The 19,954-nt window shown below is 43.6% G+C and overlaps 1 protein-coding gene across 2 annotated transcripts in view; it reads left to right on the top strand.

Moving 5' to 3' along the window:
• Window positions 1-13,665: 13,665 nt before the first annotated feature.
• Window positions 13,666-19,954, top strand: part of ACER3 (alkaline ceramidase 3) — a 55,475-nt gene continuing 49,186 nt past the window's right edge. The window contains exon 1 of one of the 2 annotated variants that reach the window (XM_048944310.1): window positions 13,666-13,811. In XM_048944310.1, the coding sequence (XP_048800267.1) occupies window positions 13,709-13,811 (103 nt within the window). In that variant the 5' untranslated portion in view covers window positions 13,666-13,708. Of the gene's footprint in view, window positions 13,812-18,058; window positions 18,097-19,954 lie in introns of those variants that run through there. The other variant, XM_048944317.1, reaches the window with a different exon arrangement.

Below are 19,954 nucleotides of genomic sequence, written 5' to 3'. Positions count from 1 at the left end.
CACAGGGGTTGAAACTTGATGATCCTTGAGGTCCTTTCCAACCCAAGCCATTCTATGATTGATTCTAAGATTCTGTGATTCTATGATTCTATGAACAGCATGAACTTCTAGGGTTCAAGTCATTCCAAGACATTTTTAAGTCTTACACTAATTGTGCCTGTGCTGGTCAGCATGGGTTCTGTGTAAAATTAACATTTCTATGTAGGCGCTTACAGTATGATTCATTGACCCCTTTTTAGAGTTCTGCTTTAAGATGAAATTACTGTTTCCGCTGACAAAAATGGCATCTTGTGGTTTCAGGCTTGCATGGAAACATCTACTCTGTAAATATTTATATTTCATTCAAAAAATTCAGCCTCTGAAGTGTTATGATGAAAACGCTGTGTGTGGGTAAAGAGGAAGCACACCATACATGTGAGTAAAGCCAAGAACTTACTATTAGCATAACTAAAATCTTAATTGGTTAAACCAGGAATTGCTATTAGTCTTCGTCTAATTATTAGAGAAAAGGAGAGAATAATAATTTAAAATTCAGCGCAGAAAAAGTCTTAAAAATAGCAAGAATACAATTCGAAATGTGCTGTTTATGTTACTGGCTTATCATTTCTCATTTTGAGATCCACTTTGGGTCCTTATTCTATGTTTGCTGATGTTATTTCATAACCTTCTCTTTCTTCTTGAGCCTACCAATCCCTCCCATCTCCAAATTTGCTGTATGCTGTGCCATGTATGTACATTAGATATTATTTCTTTGTTCTCTTTGTTGCCCCTAAAACTAGTTCTGTCCATGTCTGCATTTCTTTAACTGACCATGGGTGAATTGTTTATAACCAGGAGGTCTCCAGCTTTAGCCTGTGCCCTATCTCTTCTCATCCCACTCCTGCGCTCCTTTATATCACATCCTGTATCTCCACTTCTCAAGGTCTCTGCTGTCATTCCAGGCCTGTATTTCTCCATATTACATCATGGTGTTATGGCTGTTTGCATCTCGTTCCTCACAGAATAACTGCTTGCTCCTGCCGTCTATGTAAACTGTGGTTGATCATAACACAGAAAGATAAATGAAAGCAAAGTAAATCAGATGTAGACACGCAGTCAAATAGAGAAATTGCTGTCACAGCTAAACCGAGTGAAACAAAGCTCAGGCGGGTCAGGAAAAGTTCAAAGCAAACCTGGCAAGGCTCAGTCCTGAAAACTCCTGACTGTAGGACTGCCTTCAAAAGAAGCTCTTCTCCTTGCAGTTCCCCCAGGTTCTTCAGAGAAGCATATCCTTGCCTCTGGAATTGCTCACACCACAGAACATTGTACGCTTTTCTAGTGAACCCCAAGAAAACTCTTTCCAACGTGCATGGAAGTACTCTGAGGGCTGACTTAGACTCAGGTGGGACACAAAGGTGTCACGTCATCCTCCTTCATCAGCACAAGCAAGAGGAGCCAGTACACTCAGCCATAGACTGGCTGGGCCCAGAATAGCTCATTCAATGCAGGAACCTCATGCCCTTTTACTTACCAAGATACTACACTCGGGTTATTCTGCTGATACCTCAAATAGCTATTTCTGGCATATCTTTGTGACTAAAATGAATTTCACGCTTCATCTGTGGATCTCTGCAGCAAGATTTAGGAATACTGAAGGAAATTGAACACAGTCTTGACATGCATTGCTCTTCTCCTGTGTACAAATGGCACCAGGACTGCCGGGTTTCTGGAGTTTAAGCTGAATTTCAGGACCAGGCTGATGTTCATGTTTCTTCCACACCTGTGTAGACAGGGGAACAGCTCTGAAAGTTGCTTGGCCAGAAAGGCTGGAATCCATTTTGGGTTTTACCATGCAGGGCCAAGCTCTGTTCCTACTATCCAGAGGAGGACCTGGGAGCTGAGAAGGGCACAGCCATCTCACCTCGACTCTTTCTGAACACAGCATGGAATTTTCATACTTGGCCTCTGCAAGATATTATTCTGTTAACATCAGTGTCTCAAAGCTTGCTGGGGACACAGATGGACTTGTTCGAGTCCAGGCAAGTCCTGGGCAGGGGCTGAGAAATCCTTTGCCTGGGGGGCACAGATGGATAAGGCCAGGAGCAAGGAGAGATGAGCTGCAGCTAAATAGCTGTGAAGCGGTCTTTTGTGTGGACTTATCTCAGGATGATGGCCATCTCAGGGGGTACTCACATGTCTCTTGCTCAAGCGCCCAAGGATATCACGTAGGCAGGAGGAAAAGGAGGATAAAAGAGGAATCAAAAACCATGAGGATAGGTTTTCGGCAACAGATTCCTCACAAAGTGATGCCTGCATGCTGAAGTAGAAGAAGAGGTGTCCGACATTCCTCACAGTACGGAATTCCTGCATGCTGACCAACTCTCCTGGCCCTGCTGCCTCAGCGCTGCTGCTTCTCCCCCCCGCATTGGCTCCGCGACCGCCTCCTGCTGCCGGCTTGCTGCCCAAGGCCGGCCACGCTGCCACTCCTCCCTCCTCCTCCCCCCCGGCTGCTTCTGCCTCGGACCTTCATTCGCCGTGCATCGGGACCTCTGCTGGATCCTGGTGGTGACTCTCCCCCCTTTACGCAATTCTTGCTTCTTTCCTGTCTTTTCTATCGCCCTCCTTCCCTTCCCCGTCTCTCTGATTAGAATTTGTAACAAACTGGATGGAGTAACATATGAACCGTTGTTTCTTAATCTCACACCGGGTATACAGATATGAAAAGAAGCTCATCTCCCTCCTGGAGTGGAGCGAGACAGCCTCGTTGCCCCTCATGGTACACATGGCTCCACCTCTCAGGCATGTCCAGATCTCTCCGTATGATGTGCCTCTGTCCAGCACCCCAACCGTACCACACAGCTTGGATTTTAGGATCGGTGACGTACATTCCTTTTGAGGGGGGGTATTGCAAACATCAGGATAATCAATCTTACCATCTTATCAGACCCAGTAGGGAATCAGACATTAATCTTTCATCCGAGGTTGCTGAAACAGGAGGTTTCCCACGTGCTGACATCAATCTCCCCCCTCCCATGACCAGGTTTTCTGGCATAATAAATAAGTCACTTTAAGAAAATCCCCAGATTCCACTTCCTTTATGCCTGCTCTGACACGTAGCTGAGCTGTAAGCCCCAGCGATCCCCTTCTGCTCAGCCAAGGACAAACAAGACTTTCTGCAAGCAAATAAATAAACAAATGCAATAAATCAGCTTTTATAGTGTGGCTCTCCTTTCCCCTCTGCCTCTCTGCATCTGAGGTTCCTCTCCGTGCTAAGACTTAGGAGATATGTCAGGCAGGTGGAACCAAGCCTAAATTTCCCTGAGAAAACAGAGGAGTCAAAGGCATGTTTGGAAAATAAATATCAAAGCTGGCAAGTGAGGCCCAGGAAAGACGGAACTGGCATTGTTAGAAGCCAGTAGGAACAAAAGTAGAGGCAGTTTCACACAGGACTCAACACTGACAGAGCCCCCTGCCAACAATATCTGGAGAATATTGCTCCAAGAGCAAAAGAAAGAGAGCTGGGCCTTGAGCAGGGAAGAAATTAGAAGTGTCTGTCTCTGCCACTCTGATAACACGAGGAATAATAATAGAGTGTGAGAAATAACGGAGGAGGGAAGGAAATAAGCGGGGAGAAACTGGCAACAGAAAAGCATGTCAGAGTTATAAAAAGAGACAGTGAAGGGATTTTATTCATGAGCCTTCCAAATGCATCTGCCATTATCACAGGCATGAGAATATTATTCTGCTGCTGTCAGGGGGCATGTGACTGAGGCTCCAGTCGTCAGAAAATCACTGCCAGCTGTCAGAGGGCCAAGCCATGGAGGGCGATGGGCCAACACCAATCACACTGTCAAGAGATGCATTTGCTTGTCCAGAGATTAGCAGCCTGGCCTCCAAAGATTGAGAGAGCATTGGTTTAAAAAATGGAGATGGTCATGTGAATGGTGCAGCGTGCCCAGCAGGGCACAGAATGCTCCTTGTAAAAGCAATGGGAGAAGAAAAGTGTTCAATTCTTTCCAGTTGGATCCGGTGCATTAGGAAGGCACTGAATAGAACAGTGTGTGTTTGCTCTGATGGTATTAAAAAGAGATTAACTTATCCAGAATCACTGTTCGGCCTTTGAGTGTCAGAAAGTGATCGTTTCTTTGTACTGGCACTGGTGAGGCTGCACCTCGAGTGCTGTGTTCAGTTCTTGGCCCCTCACCTACAAGAAGGGCACTGAGGCCCTGGAGCATGTCCTGAGAAGGGCAAAAGCTGTGAAGGGTCTGAGCACCTTATGGGCCTTATGGAGAGCAGCCTGAGGAAGCTGGGATGGCTCAGTCTGGAGAAGAGGAGGCTCAGGAGAGACCTTCCTGCCCTCAACAACTGCCTGAAAAGAGGTTGTGATGAGGTAGGGGTCAACCTCTTCTACTAGGTAACAGCAATAGGATGAGAGGTAATGGCCTCAAGTTGCACCAAGTGAGGTTCAGGTTGGATATTAGGAAAAACTTATTCTCCAAAAGAGTGGTAATGCATTGGCACAGGCTGCCCAGGAGGTGGTGGAGTCACTGTCCCTGGAGAACCATGGAGATGTGGCACTGAGGGATGTGGTCAGTGGGCATGGTAGGATGGGTTGGGGTTGGGATTGGTGAACTTGAAGGCCTTTTGCAGCCTTAATGATTCCATGATTCTGTGACCGATGGGTTGATGATGTACAGCACCCACCTCTGAGCACATCACAGCTTTCTTTGGGAAGACTGACAAGAGAGCTGAATTTTTGCTGTATTTATTACCCTTTCCTTTAAGCATCATCAGTCCCCCGTAAACTGTATCAGTCACACCTGATCGTGGATGTGGCACTGTGTAGCAGAGCTGCTGCAGACAGTTCAGACCTCAAGCAGCACAGTCTGCCAGCTTCAGTCAGCAACGCTCCTAGAGAAGCACAAATCATAGAGGTGAGTCACTGTATCCCTTCCATGAAACAGTCCAGTTTCTACCAGGAGGATATAAAGCTATTAATACAGTTCACAAAGGGTTAGTGTTAATTATGAGCCATGGTTAAACCCTGCATTAGCACTGCCTAACTTTTAGATCCCAACTACTGCAGCATTTGAACCCAGGAACCAATCCTGCACTCAGTATAGCAGTTGTCTACTATTTAGCCATAAGAACATCAGACAGAACGTAGACAGTGATTCATATGCGTTAGGTTGCTTCATATGCTGCAATTAATCCATTCACACTGTAATCAAATAATTATGTCAGACTTTTAGAAAAAGCTTTTCAGAAAAGCATATCATGATGGGTCAACTCTCCTCTCCAGTTTTGTTATGATACCTGCATTAAGTTTGGCTTGATGAACACCTGGGCACTGCCATGTCCAGAAACCAGCTCTCATTCATATAATTAAGTAGTGTACCATATACATAATATACATACATATAATCAGATGGTTGGATAAGATGTTTTTAGAGGTCTTTTCCCGCTGCTTATCTTGCTCCACAGCTTCTGCTCTGAACAGTTTTTCTTGTATTCCCACATTTTCCAATCTTGATGATTCTATAATTACATGGTACTACAGTATATATACATGAATACTATATGTAAAGTCAATTTGGTTGTGTATCTATACATGTATTCAATATGTAGCATGCTGCATGTATGTATATATAAAGATCAAATATGCATACACATATAAAATATGTAGCATATTACATATATAAAACATTGACTTCTTACAGTATAGGACAACATGACTTGCTTCTTGGGAGCTGATGCCAGCAACAAAGCAGAGATGGGAAATCTCCTGGAGATTTCTTTCCTTTCCCCTCATTAATGAGCTCTGCTGCTGAGATCAATCATCAGATGGTCACTGTGGGAACGACCATGGGACGGATGGAAGAGAGCTGCAAGTGGAAATGTACTACTGTATTTCCTCGTGCTTCCTTTTCTCCCCCTTTTTGCTCACAAGTCTGAATTATTCAAGCTATGTTAATAAAGTCAAAATTGTCTGAGCAGGCTCCTTTATTAATGACATGTTAAAAGAAAGAATTTGGCTGAGGTTGAAGTTGATTAGCTCGCTGATAATTAACTGAGATCCAGAAAAGTAACACAGAATTTTTGCCAAGTAAATAATTACTTGATCCGTTTCCTCTCCTCCCCCTTCCTGCAGTAAAGGAAAGAATATAACAATGGTTTCTTTAGATGAGCAGAAACTGCTTCATTTCCTAGGCTAGGTAGAAAAATTTGCATAAGCCTGGGGTAAATATGTATGTCATCTTCCCAGAGATCAAGGAAGAAAATAGCAGATGCCTTTCCTCCTGTAGATGCTGTGCAACTGAAGGCATTTTGGTGGTTCTTTTTGTTATTATTATTATTATTATTACTATTACATTTTAATACGTCTGTATCTGCTTGCTATTTTCCTCTTTTCTAGGGGTTTCCCAGAATAGCAATGCAAGGAAGTGGCTTTTCTAGCAACGAGCCCAAATGCAAGGCAGTGCCCAATTGAATGGGGATATATTATCTTCCACATTCAGGCACTAATTGCCTCATTATACAAGAGAAAAAACAGTCTGTGGGTGCTTTTTTTCTCTAAACTGAAACTTAGAGAACGTGAGTGAGGCACTGGTAATAGCTAGTTCCTCTAATTCTATCCCTACAAGGATTCTGGGAGGAAATGCTGCCAATAATGACATTTTAAGCTGAAATAGTTGGAAGCTCACATTATGATGGGATTTGAGACTTAGAGCTGAGAAACTTGTCTCAGTATTTCATGCTTAAGATGCTGAATGTGATCCATTAAAATACAATCCTAAAGCCTTTAATTAGCCTGTCCCTGTCTCAAAATCAGTTTCTTGTTGCTCAACAGCAAGTTGTCTTTAAGATTTGCCTTAAGCCACTCGTGCACTGTTGGGAGTTCCATTCCAGCATCAGGTGGTCACAAATAAGACCCTGCTCAGCCACCATCTCCCCACACACTGAAAATGGGAAGAGTGGGAGGGATTATCTCCCCCCATGCCACAACAACAGCATGATATAATATACAGATTTAACCTAGGATAGATTCTCTTATTGTAGTCTGCCTAGAATCCTTTCTCAGCCCTTTTCCTAGGGATTTTGTCCCTAGCTGGGACAAGAACAAAATGTGAGGAATGCTGCTCTCACCATTGTAACAAAGAGCTGCTTCAAGTTTTTAAGTCCCAGATGGATTCAGTGCTGCCTTGCCAAAACTTGGATAGAGCCAGCATTTTGTTGCTCTCATCTTCTGGCATCTCTCTCCTCTTGGTTGTACAGAGGGAGTTTCTAAGCTGTCCTAAGAACAGCATACTGCACAGGGTGGTAGGATATCTAAAAGTGAGGCTGCTTGCCATGAATGCTTGAATTTCAGTCAACTGATGTCCAAGCAGTTCCAAGAGTCCATTAGACGTTCACTTGTCATGGGCCCTGTGAGCACAGAAAACAGAGCAGGAAGCTCACAGACCTCAGATCAGAGCAGAGTGCATTGCAGAACTGAATAGGGAAAAAAAAACAAGACTCAAGACCTCACCCAACTCCAGCCCTCTGAAAAATCCGGGCACTTACTGAAATGTAAAACAGAAAACATTTATTGCTCTTGGACACAGAGCAGCTGGGAGCTATGCGTGCTATTATATGAGAGCTAGGGAAGATCAGTGACCTCAGGGCATCCTGCCTGGCCTTCTGCTGCTATTCTGAAAGAATATGAAATGACAACACTTAGGGAAGTGAACTGAGACTTTAAAGCAAGATCCAACTTAAGGTTAACACATTTAAATACTCTTGCAAATGTTCCTGCACATCTTGTTATACTAAGCTACACATAACATAAATTAGCATGAAAAGGTAGTTTGCTTTATTTTTTCTAAGGCAAACGCTGTTTACAAGTGTAAAGAATGAATTACAGTGTTTGGTTTTGGTTCTTTAAAGGCATGAGAAGATTTCCAAGGTACAAAGGCAGGCTGATTCCTGGATTCCTTTGAAAGTCCAAGAGATTGAAGCACCTGCCACTTGTGCTTTTAGAAAGTCTTTCTCCCTTGATCATCATTTGATGTTTCAGCTTAAATTGGTGTGCATTTAGCATAAATACATTGCAGGGTTCTGATTCACACACCAGAGTGAATTAAGCTTAGATGACAGGAAAAGTCGCTAAGCTGGGCTTTCCTCTTGCACTTTTCCTACTGCTGTCTGCATCTCCTACAGGACTGGATGAACAGCAGGCTTACCCTCTCTGTGCCAGTTCCAGACCCACAAATTAGTGCAAATTTGATTTCATGTTAACACTATGGGCTGAAAGCTGCAGGTGTTAGGAGATACCTACACGTGCTGTCTGCATTCAGGGTAGTGACCACCGAGTGCTGATAAATTTCAGCTTAACCCATTACTAGCAGTAAGCAAACATGCAGATTTTAGCACCTACTTTCCCAAACACCTGTGCTCAGCAGTTCCTGTTTTAATCGACTCTTTGAAAGGGTAGATAATAGCACGACTAGGGAAAAATGGTTTGAAGTTGAAGGAGGGAAGACTGAGGTTGGATGTCAGGAGGAAGTTCTTTACAGAGAGAGTGGTGAGCTGCTGGAACAGCTGCCCAGAGAGGCTGTGATGCCCCCTCCATCCCTGGAGGTGTTCAAGGCCAGGTTGGATGGGGCCCTGGGCAGCCTGGGCTGCTATGAAATGTGGAGGTTTGTGGCTCTGCCTGTGGCAGGGGAGGTTGGAGCTTCGTGATCCTTGAGGTCTCTTCCAAGCCAAGCCATTCTATGATTCTGTGATCAACACTATTCAGTGTTGTTGCATTCAGACTTGATTCTCTCAGTGCCTGGTCACAGAACCCACACAGCTGATGCCATCCACTAACAGCCATCTGTATGCCAGATGCATACAGTATGAAAATGAAAATATGATTAAGAAAAGTCTTGTGATACTGGCAAGTTTCTGAGTGTTTGTATGGCTCTAGGATCTGATAATGCTTTACATAATGCATGACTCCATTTAACTGCAGCACAGACATACCTACTTAGCTATCAACAGTAAGACATACCTACTTACCTAACTTTCTTGGATCAGATCTCTCTTCATGTTAGGAAATGACTTACCTTTTCCATTCATTCATGTGCTAATAATTTCTGTGATATTACTTCAGGCAAAAATTCTCATCATCCTAACAAGGGTGCTTACAAAATGCCCTTAAACTTCAAAGCACTTTACAAAAGAGACCAATTCAGTCTCTTACAGTTTTTAGAACCCTGCTCACGCTATCTGCATATAAACCAATGGGATAAATAACATGTTACACAGGATCAGGCTCACATGATATCAAGGTGTTCATGACCTTCTTCTGTAATCAGTGCAGAGCAGACGATTATTGGAAAGCTGTCAATAATGGCACTTTGAGCTGAAGTTGGAAACCAACATTTCCATGGGATCTGAGACTTTTGAGCTGAGAACTTTGCCTTAGAATTCCACACCTAAGTTGTTGAATATGGCAACAACCCATTAAAATACAATCCTAGAAGTTGTACAGGTTCATAATAATGAACTGTGATAATTAATGTAGAATTGCACCAGGCAATTTGTAGCACAACATTTAGCTTTGTTTCTGAACCAGTGATTGATACTTTTATTTTAACATTATTAGAACCAAGTAGTGAAAACACCCTCAAGACTGTGCCAACTTTATCTCCCCTGATGCAGGCAATTACTGATGAGAGGGAATATGTACAGCCTTCTCCAACATATGCAGGCATAGTGAGCTGTAATCAATCTGTTTGTTAGTTCTCATTTTATGTGGAAATTAAACAACCAGCAGAACAAGCAAAGATCATCATAGAATCATAGAATCAGAAGGTTGGAAACGACCTGCAAGATCATCTAGTCCAACCACCCTCCCATTCCCAGTACCAAATAGAGAGTTTGCATTGTGAAGGGAGTTGAGAGAAACAATCTTCAATATTCAGGTGTCATTTTTGGAATTTCAGAGAGCACAGAAAGAAACACCTGCCATTTCTGAATGGCAGCCTCTTCCCAGCCCCAAGCTAAGGCCTAGATTTACAGGGCATATCCCTCTAGTGGTGTACACTGACACGACTAACTGAACAGTTCGGTTGCTATTGAGGTTTAGGGTGACACAGAGCAGTATGGAGAAGATCCTTTACCACAAGCAAGCAGGAGAAGCCACAGGAAATTACTCCACTGGCATGTGAAGTGCATTTTTAGTAGTACTGAAAATAAGCATTTCATGAGCCCTGTCTTAGTTTCCCTATTTGTCACTGCAGAAATGAGATGTTCCCTCCATGTGTCTTATAGTTCACACAAAGAAAATATACCACCTGGGCACAGGTAGGTTTTACTATCTAGTTAGAGAAACCACATTTAGATGCAAATTACTTCAGGCTGTCACATTATATCCAGTGAGGTAATGTACCCTGCAAAGCATCGCTCAGTGTTACAGGGGAAAAATACTGCATTTAATATGTGCTACTGTAAGAGCAGACAAAAATTGTCTTTGTAGAAAATGCCTTTACCTTTACAAAACAGGTTTAGAAAAGTGTATTACAATGGTTTGTGGTCATCTCTTCAATACTATGCTTCTGAGAGTGCAACGGCTGAAAGGATTGCTAGAGAATAAGTCAGAAATAAAAGGCTGTTACAGTGAAGAACCCAACCAAACCAAAACAAATAAATAATAAAATAAATAAATTCCCACTGAATTACATTAACAGCTGACCATACATTTCTGTTTGCATTTCACAAGGGGAAAAAAAAAAATTGTAATAGTCTGTGTTATTACATACCCCATAAAAACATTTGTTAATGTACCCTGCCCAGTTAAAAAACCAGTTTCATAACTGGCTTCTTTTCCTATTGCAATTACAAACCTTGTCATATCCAGCATCCATTTGGTGATAAAAGAAATAAACATCAATGTTTTTAATTATTTATTTTAAACCAACCGTAACTGAATATTGTAAATACTGTTTGTTCCCATTTTGTACTCCTGGTCTGTAGAGGGAATATTTATTTCTTCAGTTCCAGAACTGCTGTCATTTCAAACTTTGAGTTATTTTCTTGTTAAGAGCTTGTAAACTTAATATGGTTAACTATAATAAGAAAAGATAAATTAGAACCCCACAGGCTTCCTCATAAGAAAGGAGCATGTTCAGAGAAGGGCAACAAAGCTGGTACAGGGTCTGGAACACAAGTCTTATTAAGAGCAGATGAGGAAACTAGGATCATTCAGTCTGAAGGAGGCTCAGGGGAGACCTTATCTGCAACTCCCTGCAAGGAGATTCTGGTGAGGTGGAGATCAGCCTCTTATCCCAGGTAACAGCAATAGGATGAGACAGAATGGCCCCAAGTTGTGCCAGAGGAGGTTCAGGTTGTGTAGTAGGAAAAATTTATCCTCTGAAAGAGGGGTAATGTGTTGGAACAGGCCGCTCAGGGAGGCAGTGGAGTCACCATACCGGGAGATGTTCAAGACCAGGTTGGATAGGGCCCTGGGCAACCTGCTCTAGTACCAGATCTGGAGGTTGGTGGTCCTGTCTGTAGCAGGGTGTTTGAACTTGATGATCCTTGGGGTCCCTTCCAACCCAAGCCATTCTATGACTATTCCATGATTCTGTGAACTGTGGGTATGTGGCACTGAGGGACACTGTCAGTGGGCATGGTGGGGTTGAGTTGATACTGGGATTGGTTATCCTGAAGGTCTTTTTCAACCTTAACGATTCTATGATCTGAACACTCAAATGTCCAAAATGCTGCATCCACCAGACTAAAATCCTTCTCATGGTTCATAAACAGTTTTGCGCTTTGGAATCGGTTTGGCGCTACTTCAGACCTGTTTCAAAAGTCTGAGTATGGGGAGGAAAATCTTGCTTTGAAAAATGGAAAAAAAGATAAAAGAAAAACAAACAAAAGGGAAATAAAAGGAAAAAAAAAAACATAAAAGGACAGGTCTGCAATGCATAGCAATTTTGATGATATCTTGGCAGCCTAAATATTTTATCATTGCCATAACTAAAATCAATTTTGCTTTGCAGGCTTTCTAGCATCACAAAAAATGTTGAACACCTTTCTCTACCTGATGCTGAAGGCACTTAGGTTGGGATGAAGAAGGCAGGTTAAGAGATATATGTTATAGTGCACTTGCACTTGCACAAGGAAATGGATGTATTTACACTGGAGGTTTTTTTTGTGTACAGAACCATGCAATCAAAGTGTCCATTTGAGTTGGAAGTTACAGAATCACAGAATCACAGAATGGCTTGGGTTGGAAGGGACCTCAAGGATCATGAAGCTCCGACCTCCCCTGCCACAGGCAGAGCCACAAACCTCCACATTTAGTGCTAGACCAGGCTGTCCAGGGCCCCATCCAACCTGGCCTTGAACACCTCTAGGGATGGACGGGGCATCCGCAGCCTCTCTGGGCAGCTGTTCCAGCACCTCACCACTCTCTCTGTAAAGAACTTCCTCCTGACATCCAACCTAAATCTTCCTTCCCTCAACTTCAAACCATTTCCCCTTGTCCTGCAGTTACCACCCCTTTCAAAGAGTTGGTTCCCCTCCTGTTTGTAGGCTCCCTTGGGGTACTGAAAGGCTGCAATGAGGTCACCCCGCAGCCTTCTTCTCTCCAGGCTGAACGAGCCCAGCTCCCTCAGCCTGTCTTCATAGGGGAGCTGCTCCAGCCCTCTGATCATCTTTGCGGCTCTCCTCTGGACCCTCTCCAACAGCTCCCTGTCTTTCTTGTACTGGGGGCTCCAGATCTGGGCGCAGCACTGCAGATGGGGCCTCACAAGAGCAGAGTAGAGGGGAACAATCACCTCCCTGGCCCTTTACCTTGACCTTAACCCCCTGTCCCTGTTACCTTTCAGGGCCATCTGGTCCCATTCCCCTGCAATGAATAGCGACAACTATACAGTGCTGGAGGGGAGGTGAGAAGAAATAAGATGTAGAAGTCTGTGTGTATACACACAATGCGTTCCAGTGAGTAACGGGTAGAAGAGCTGTGCCTGGCTGTCAAGGTCTTCCCAGATCTCCTCCTTTGCTCTGAAATATAAACAGAACACAATGTTATCAGGCCTTTCCTCGCACATTTATTCTTTTCCCATGTGTTTTGAGTCCTTTTTAGACCACGTTTCCTTTTGGAAACAAAAAACACTTTGCATATTCCGGGTGCGAGCATAGTAGGCAGCGTAAGAACTAAATAAGGCATCAGCTGGGAGGAACCCCCGTGTGGGAGGCAGTGTTATAAAAAAAAAAACCTCTTTCCTGCCTGCCCACCCTCAGAGAAACACTTTCCTCTTCATTTAAAAACACAGCAGTGAAAGAAGCAGCCACGTTTGTGCCACCCAGGGAGCGCTCTGTGGTGGGCTCTCAGCTCTCCCAAGGGCACGACACGGTTGCCCCGAGCCTTTAAGCCTTTCTTTTCTCTCAGGTGTCCCCTAAATCCGCCGTTTCCACCTCCACACCCAACAAATCCACAGAGGGCCGAGACGCACCCCGAGGCCGCGGCGGTCGCCATGACGACGCGCGGTGCCTCCTCTGCTCAGCTCCGCCTTTAAGCGGGCGGGCTCAGCTCGATTCTCCGCCCTCAGATCTCCGGGCCCGGCAACCTTCTTCTTCCCTCCCTTCCCCCCCCCCCCCCTTTTTTTTTTTTTTTTTTTTCTTTTTTTTTTTTCTTTTTCTTTTTTTTTTTTTCCCTTTTTGCTCCGCTGTGGCCTAAAGCCGGCGCGCCGCGATGGCTCCGGCCGTTGACCGGGAGGGTTACTGGGGCCCTCCGACCTCCACCTTGGAGTGGTGCGAGGAGAATTACGCCGTCTCCTACCACATCGCCGAGTTCTGTGAGTGGAGCCGGGCTTCCCCTCCTTCCCCCCTTCCTTCGTGCTCCTCCGCGGGTGTTGTGAGAGCCCCCCAACCGCACACGCTGTGCCCGAGGGCAGGGGGATTCCCCTTCCTTCGTGATCCTAAGGGAAGCGAATGGTGTGGGGTGGGGAATAGGCTTACCCCTCCGCCAGCCCGGTGGGTGAGAATGGGTCCTTTTCCCCCAAATCCCTGAGGTGTTTGCTTGTCCCTTCCCCCCCTCCCCCCCCCAGATCCCTGCCTGAAGGAAGGCCGTTTCTCCCAGTGTATCATCTTGTGGTCCCTTCTGCCCAGACTCTGCCCTTTTGGCTGTGCCCAAGCAGCAAAAAGGTGCCTGAAGGTTGTGAAGGGTTTGAAGGGTTTTGCCATTGCATTAAAGGTGTTCTTGCAGCAGTGCGTGGATAACCAAAGAAGGAAGCCTTCCCAGAGCGCTACAGGTCCACAGCCAGCAGTGGGTATCCTCATACAGAGCTGGCATCTTCAGCTGCCTGATCTTGGGTTGCCCAGTTGCTCGAGGTGCTTTATAGCAGCTGGGCCTCACCTGTTGGCATAGCTCTGAGGAGCAGCAAGAGGACAGGTCGCTGTGTGGACCTCAAAACTCTATTCTTCGGGAGCAGTCAGGAATTTAAATGTATTCCAGTGTATTTCGGAGGGAAGGCGTTTGAACTATGCAGTCATCCAACAGGCTTGTTGGGTTCAGAGAGCTTGAGATGCTGTATGTCGTGGTAGGGAGTAAAGAATCAAGCCCTGTCTCTAATGTGTTGTTGAAAAATTACGTATTTTTGTGTTCTGTGGCTTCAAATGATGTAGAAGTTTTGTATGGCCACCTGACAGATGCCCTGTCCTACAAAGGCTTTCATGTCCATTTGATGAGAGTGCTTTTGAAGTCTTAAAACTGTAGGAAAGTAGTTCGAAAACTGAACAGGCTCTTCTACCCTGAAATGCTTGGAGTGGGAAGCCTGAGAGGGCCTTTTGCATAGCTGGGATACTTCAGCAGCACTTTGGAAGAGCGTGGCATGCAGGAGAGTGAAGGTTCTGGGTGTACCTCCAGGGTTGCGACTGGGTGACAAACACTGACATGGGTGGAGGACCAAAAGAAATAGTTGTTATTTATTGTTGAGGTTTTCAGAGTGTGGGAATGGGAAAGAGTGAATAACATGAGCACAGATGGCATAGAAACTGAGAGGAATAGGGATGTTGGGGTGTAGATTTATGGCTGAAAAGAGGCTGCTAAGAGAGGGCTTAATACTCTAAAGTGGAACAAACGTAGGAGTTCTTAAATAGAGTGACAGTTTTGCAGAGTATGTATTTTTGTGTTTTCCTCTTGGCAGAAATTGGTTTGAGAGATAATCTGCATGGGGAAGAGGAAGTTGGTACTTCACCATGTGAAAGTAGATTTGGCTAGCATGTAAATTTTGAAGTAACCCCTGCACTGTTGGGTGTGTGAACTGATAGTTTTCATCTGCTTCTAGATTAGACAAAGAAGATGAGATTAAAGGTGTGTGTTCAGGGGCAAAAGTAAAAAGGGATTAATTACAGAAGGTTTGGTCTCTCCTTATGGTTTTAGTGTTGGAGACCGCAGTTTGTTGGTCAGTTGTGCTGAAACAACTGCATATAAAAGCTGTGCTGTAAGCTACAGCACTTAAATGGACCAAGCTCAGCAAGAAAAGCAATTAAACAAAAACTCAAATTCAGAGAGCAAAGAAACCAGAAAGTACAAAAATATTTTTCTTGCGTCTCTCCCCGTTCTCACTGTGGTAATTTGTGATGTTGCAGTTTATTATATTTAAAGCTCTGTTACTTCATCTTACCTTACTGAATAGTGAAAATCACTTTTGGACTTCTGGCTGACGTGGTATCACTCAGTTAAGCTGGTGGTGTATTTAAAATATTTTCATTAAACATTTATTGTAATTAATTCGTAAGAAATCATTGAAGACCCAAAGTTGAAGGATACTGATGGGTCCAAATCAAATATTATGTTTTCTTCAGGTTTCTGAAGTGTGCAAAGAGCCAAACTGAAAGCTTGTTTGGCAAATTAATTCCTAGTGCCATTTAGCAATTTATTTTTATACGCTAATTTTAGTAGAAATTGCTACCAGTTGTGTTCCAGAAGCAGTTCTTTGCTATTCACTTCTTAAAGAAACAGCAAGCAATGGCAGTTCATCAGCTGTACCTGTTCAGAGGTGTGAAGGTAATGTGGTGCAGACTGTTGTTTGTTTTGTTTTGTTTATTTAGCACGTCAAGTTTGCAATGCCTTCGTATGCCCCAAATACAAGGACTTGCATTCAAAGACTCGTGCTTTAACTAAGGAAAATTGGTTTTTTCGTGCCTTTGAGTTTGCATCTAGCCAGTTTTCCTTGCTTGTGTAGGTGGATGACTAACTAAATAATATTAAACTGATTGAAATGGAGAAGCAGATGAAGATAATTACTTTACCAGCCTGTGTTTGATGCTGAAATGACTCTCGCATCCCTCACTGATGCATCTATTGTGTGGTGTAGAAATTCAGTCAGTGTTCCTTGGAGTTTTGGATTAATTCTCATGAGCTAGAGGGCAAGCAGTACAGGTGCATTTCTTTAGAACTAATCCTTTCTACCTCCCAGTGTGTGTATGCTGAATTATCTGAGCTTTTGTGCACCAACAGAAGCGAAATAAGACCACCGCCATCACCACCCTCCCACCCAAACAAACAGAACAAGGTCAAATGTGAGTCGTGTTGTTACAGTTTATTCCTTGTTTCCACAGGGTTGATGTTTCAGGTGAGTTTAACCCATATAGCATTCAGTTCTTGGGCTCTGTTTTGATTTGAACATTTGTATGATAAGTACTGTGTCCTTGCATCCATACTCTGGGAAGCACGTGTGTTGTAGGCTTTGAAAAGTGGATATAACTGATCTTCGTAATTTCTGTGCTGTGGTTCCAAAGGGTTTATGATTCTCTGTCAGAAGAATCTGTTGTTGGTACCAACTCAGTGTTTGGTTTCAGTTCTAATCAAACTTCAGTGGTGTTTCTGTGTGGAATAAGGCCTTGTGCTGTTGTCTGTGAGTAATGCGCATGGCCTACAACAGAACTGCTTTCAGGTGGAGTAAACTCATGTTGGCACAGACTGTGGCAAGCATCTTGACAGCAGCTTCAGGTTTCCAAGGAACTGTTGTCAGATTGTTTCTTTCTTGGCCTCTGATCCTGTGTCACTATGTTCTGCCACCTTCATTTAAGAAAATATGCTTTTATTACCTTTTGTTTTCATTGAATGCTTGTTTACCGTATTTCTTGAGCTGTTCTTTCCTTATAGAACCAATATTTGGGGAAGTTGGGGGTGAGAGGAGACATTGTTTTGGTCTGCTAATGATTCATGTCAGTTAGGGCCGGGCTCTGAGCACCTGATCGAGCTGTAGGTGTCCCTGTTCGTGGCAAAGGACCAGATGGCCTCAAAGGTTCCTTCCAACTCAACTCTGTGATTAGAGCCACTTCTGCCAGTGTTTCTGAAATCCTTCCTATTTTTTGTCTAGATGAGAGGTAGAGGTGAGTTGGCTGTTACCTGTGTTGTTAGATAGAAGAGATTTCGTTCACATAGATACTACTATCAGAGAATTCTCTGTTGGAAACTAACGCAAAAATACTTGTGCTTTCTTTGAGCAAGCCTTAAAAAAAATAAATAAAAATTGAGCTGTCAACAAATACACCTGTATCTGTATTTTGCATGGGAGTCATTACTTTGGAACCTATCAGTTTGCTTAATGTACTTCAAGTTGGGAAAACATCTTGGATGTTGGAATTTGACTGCCATGTATATACTCTCACCTGTTCCTCTCGAACATCCTGCTTTATTTTGCTTCCTTTGCCAGAGGCTTTGAAAAGGGGCCAGAGGCTGAAAAGCTTCATATTGCTGTGTGAGTGAAAATAAAGAAAGAAATGAAGTGAAATAAAGCCAAACTGTCTAGCTTCAAGAGCTCTGTCTGTTCTTTCTATCATGAAGTGGCAGGTGAAGGAAGAATCATGAGGATTAATTGGGTGTGATCAGCCCAGCTGCCTGGCTGCAGCTGAATTATTTAAAGGCATCATGAAACCAATGATTTCTAAAGTGCTGTGTAAAAAGAAGACAGTGTCACAGCCCTGCAGCCTTCAAGACTGAAAGGGATTTGGACGTGCAGCTTTAATGACCTGATTGCAGGAAGCCGCATCAACACTTTTTAAACACCTCTTTAAACTTATCAGGTTCCTTCAGGGAGCTCCCTCAACTTAGGGGGCGGGAGAGATGAAAAGGTAAGGGAAAATTAAACTAATTGATGGTGGCTGTAATGTCAGGTGGAGTGCACAGAGCAGTGTGGAGCTGCGGGATGCTTTTCAGCACGAACACTTCTCACTTGGTTTTTCGTGCTGTGGACAAAAGGAAGTTGATAGAAGGGTCTCTTTATTCGAAGAGGGATATTGCAGAAGGAAGCTCGTTAGGCAGACAGCTGTCTCTGCTTGCAAGTAACTTTTGGTCAGTGGCAAATACTGCTGTGTTATTTTTATTTCTCTTCCTAGTTTGTATGTGGGTATGCTACAGCTGGAAGATAATCTTGTAGCCTTGCCTTTTCTGTGTGTGGGTCTCTGATCCTTGATGCTCCTCTACCTGTCATCTCATGATAGCTTAATTTTTACAGCTTTCATTAAAAGGCATGGTAAAAAGCTTCAGGAAAATCCAGGCTTGCCCAGTGAACTCGTTCTCTTCTATCCCTCACCTTGATGTGCTTAAAACTCGTGTGTGTTGTATAGCTACTAAATGACAATAAAAGCCTTAAATATGGTTTAACAAAGCGTTTAATTACTCTATAATTAGTGCTTCGCATTCAGTACTTGTACAGCTGGCATTTGGACATCTGCCACTCCACATGGTAACAGAGCAATGGCATTTGTACAGTTCAGTTCTGCTACATGCAGGCTGGAGCAGAGAAACTTATGAACTGCATGGTATGAATCTGCAGAGTATGTATTATTAGCTAAGCATGGGAAGGTTAATGTAAAATGAATTATGGTAAAGGAACACTGCTGACTTCTGAATGCCTGTAAATGAGCCTTTAGTGACAGCTGTCCCAGCTGAAAAACAAAAATGTCTTCAGTCTGTTTGGAGTTTGTCTTTTATTTTTGAAACTGCTGTGTCTGTAATGCGTTTTCCATATTTGCTGGAGCCTTCTGTAGAACAGTGGGGAAGATGTTTTCTAAACAAAAGAATAATATTAATCACTGCAAAAATGTTCAGAGGAACTTGGTGTTGTTTTCAAGCCCAGCAGCTAAGTGGTATATGGTCATTTTGTCCTGCAGTGCCTGCAAGCACTATTTGGCCATTCTCTCACTTTCTCAGTGGCATAAAGAGGGTCACAGGAAGGTTCACAGATTGTGAGAGGTTAAAAAATGCAAAAAGAGTTTTTAGTTCAAAGTGCATATCAAATAATAACACGTACAATGCTGGGAGTGAGTCCAGCTGCAAACAGTTCTCGAGTCAAAGCTACCTACCTTTGGCTTTGAGTTTTCTATCGGTGCAACTCTTCATGCCTGCCTCATTAATTACAGCCATTTTTCAGTCCATTAGCAGAGAAGAAAAGCTGCTGCATGAATTAGAGGCGCTTGACTGTTTTGGTAGTTTTGGAAGCATTACAAAGAAGTCAGGAAAGTGTCAGGTAAAAAGAAATTTCTAGACAATATTAGAGCTCAGAAAACAGAAGCACTGGTTTTGCACTGATCTTTTTTACCACTGACAGATCTGAGTATCTCAGTATCCCAGACAGGCAAGCTCTGGGTAGGGTTGCAGCGATTTTATGGGCAGCATTTATGTTTGCCAATTTGGGCACAGATCTTTTTGTGCATCTGAAAAACTGAGTGTAAATACTCAGGTTTCTTGTGCTAGCTCACGCAGGTCATAAAGTTATCATTAAGGTTGGCCAAGACCTCTGAGATCATCTGGACCAACGGTCAATCCATCACCACCATGCCTGCTAAACCATGTCCCTCAGTGCTGTGAAGTATCTTGACCAGGCTTATTTATTTCTTTAAAGGGAACCAGTGTGTCTGCAGCCTGGGAGGTAGCAGCTCTCATTCATTCATTTCTGGTGGCAGAGAGGCACCCTTGGTGCTCAGCCCC

This window comes from Lagopus muta, chromosome 1 (genome assembly GCF_023343835.1).
Source record: "Lagopus muta isolate bLagMut1 chromosome 1, bLagMut1 primary, whole genome shotgun sequence".
Taxonomy (NCBI): Eukaryota; Metazoa; Chordata; class Aves; order Galliformes; family Phasianidae; genus Lagopus; species Lagopus muta.
This window is presented reverse-complemented; position numbering and strand designations above follow the sequence as displayed.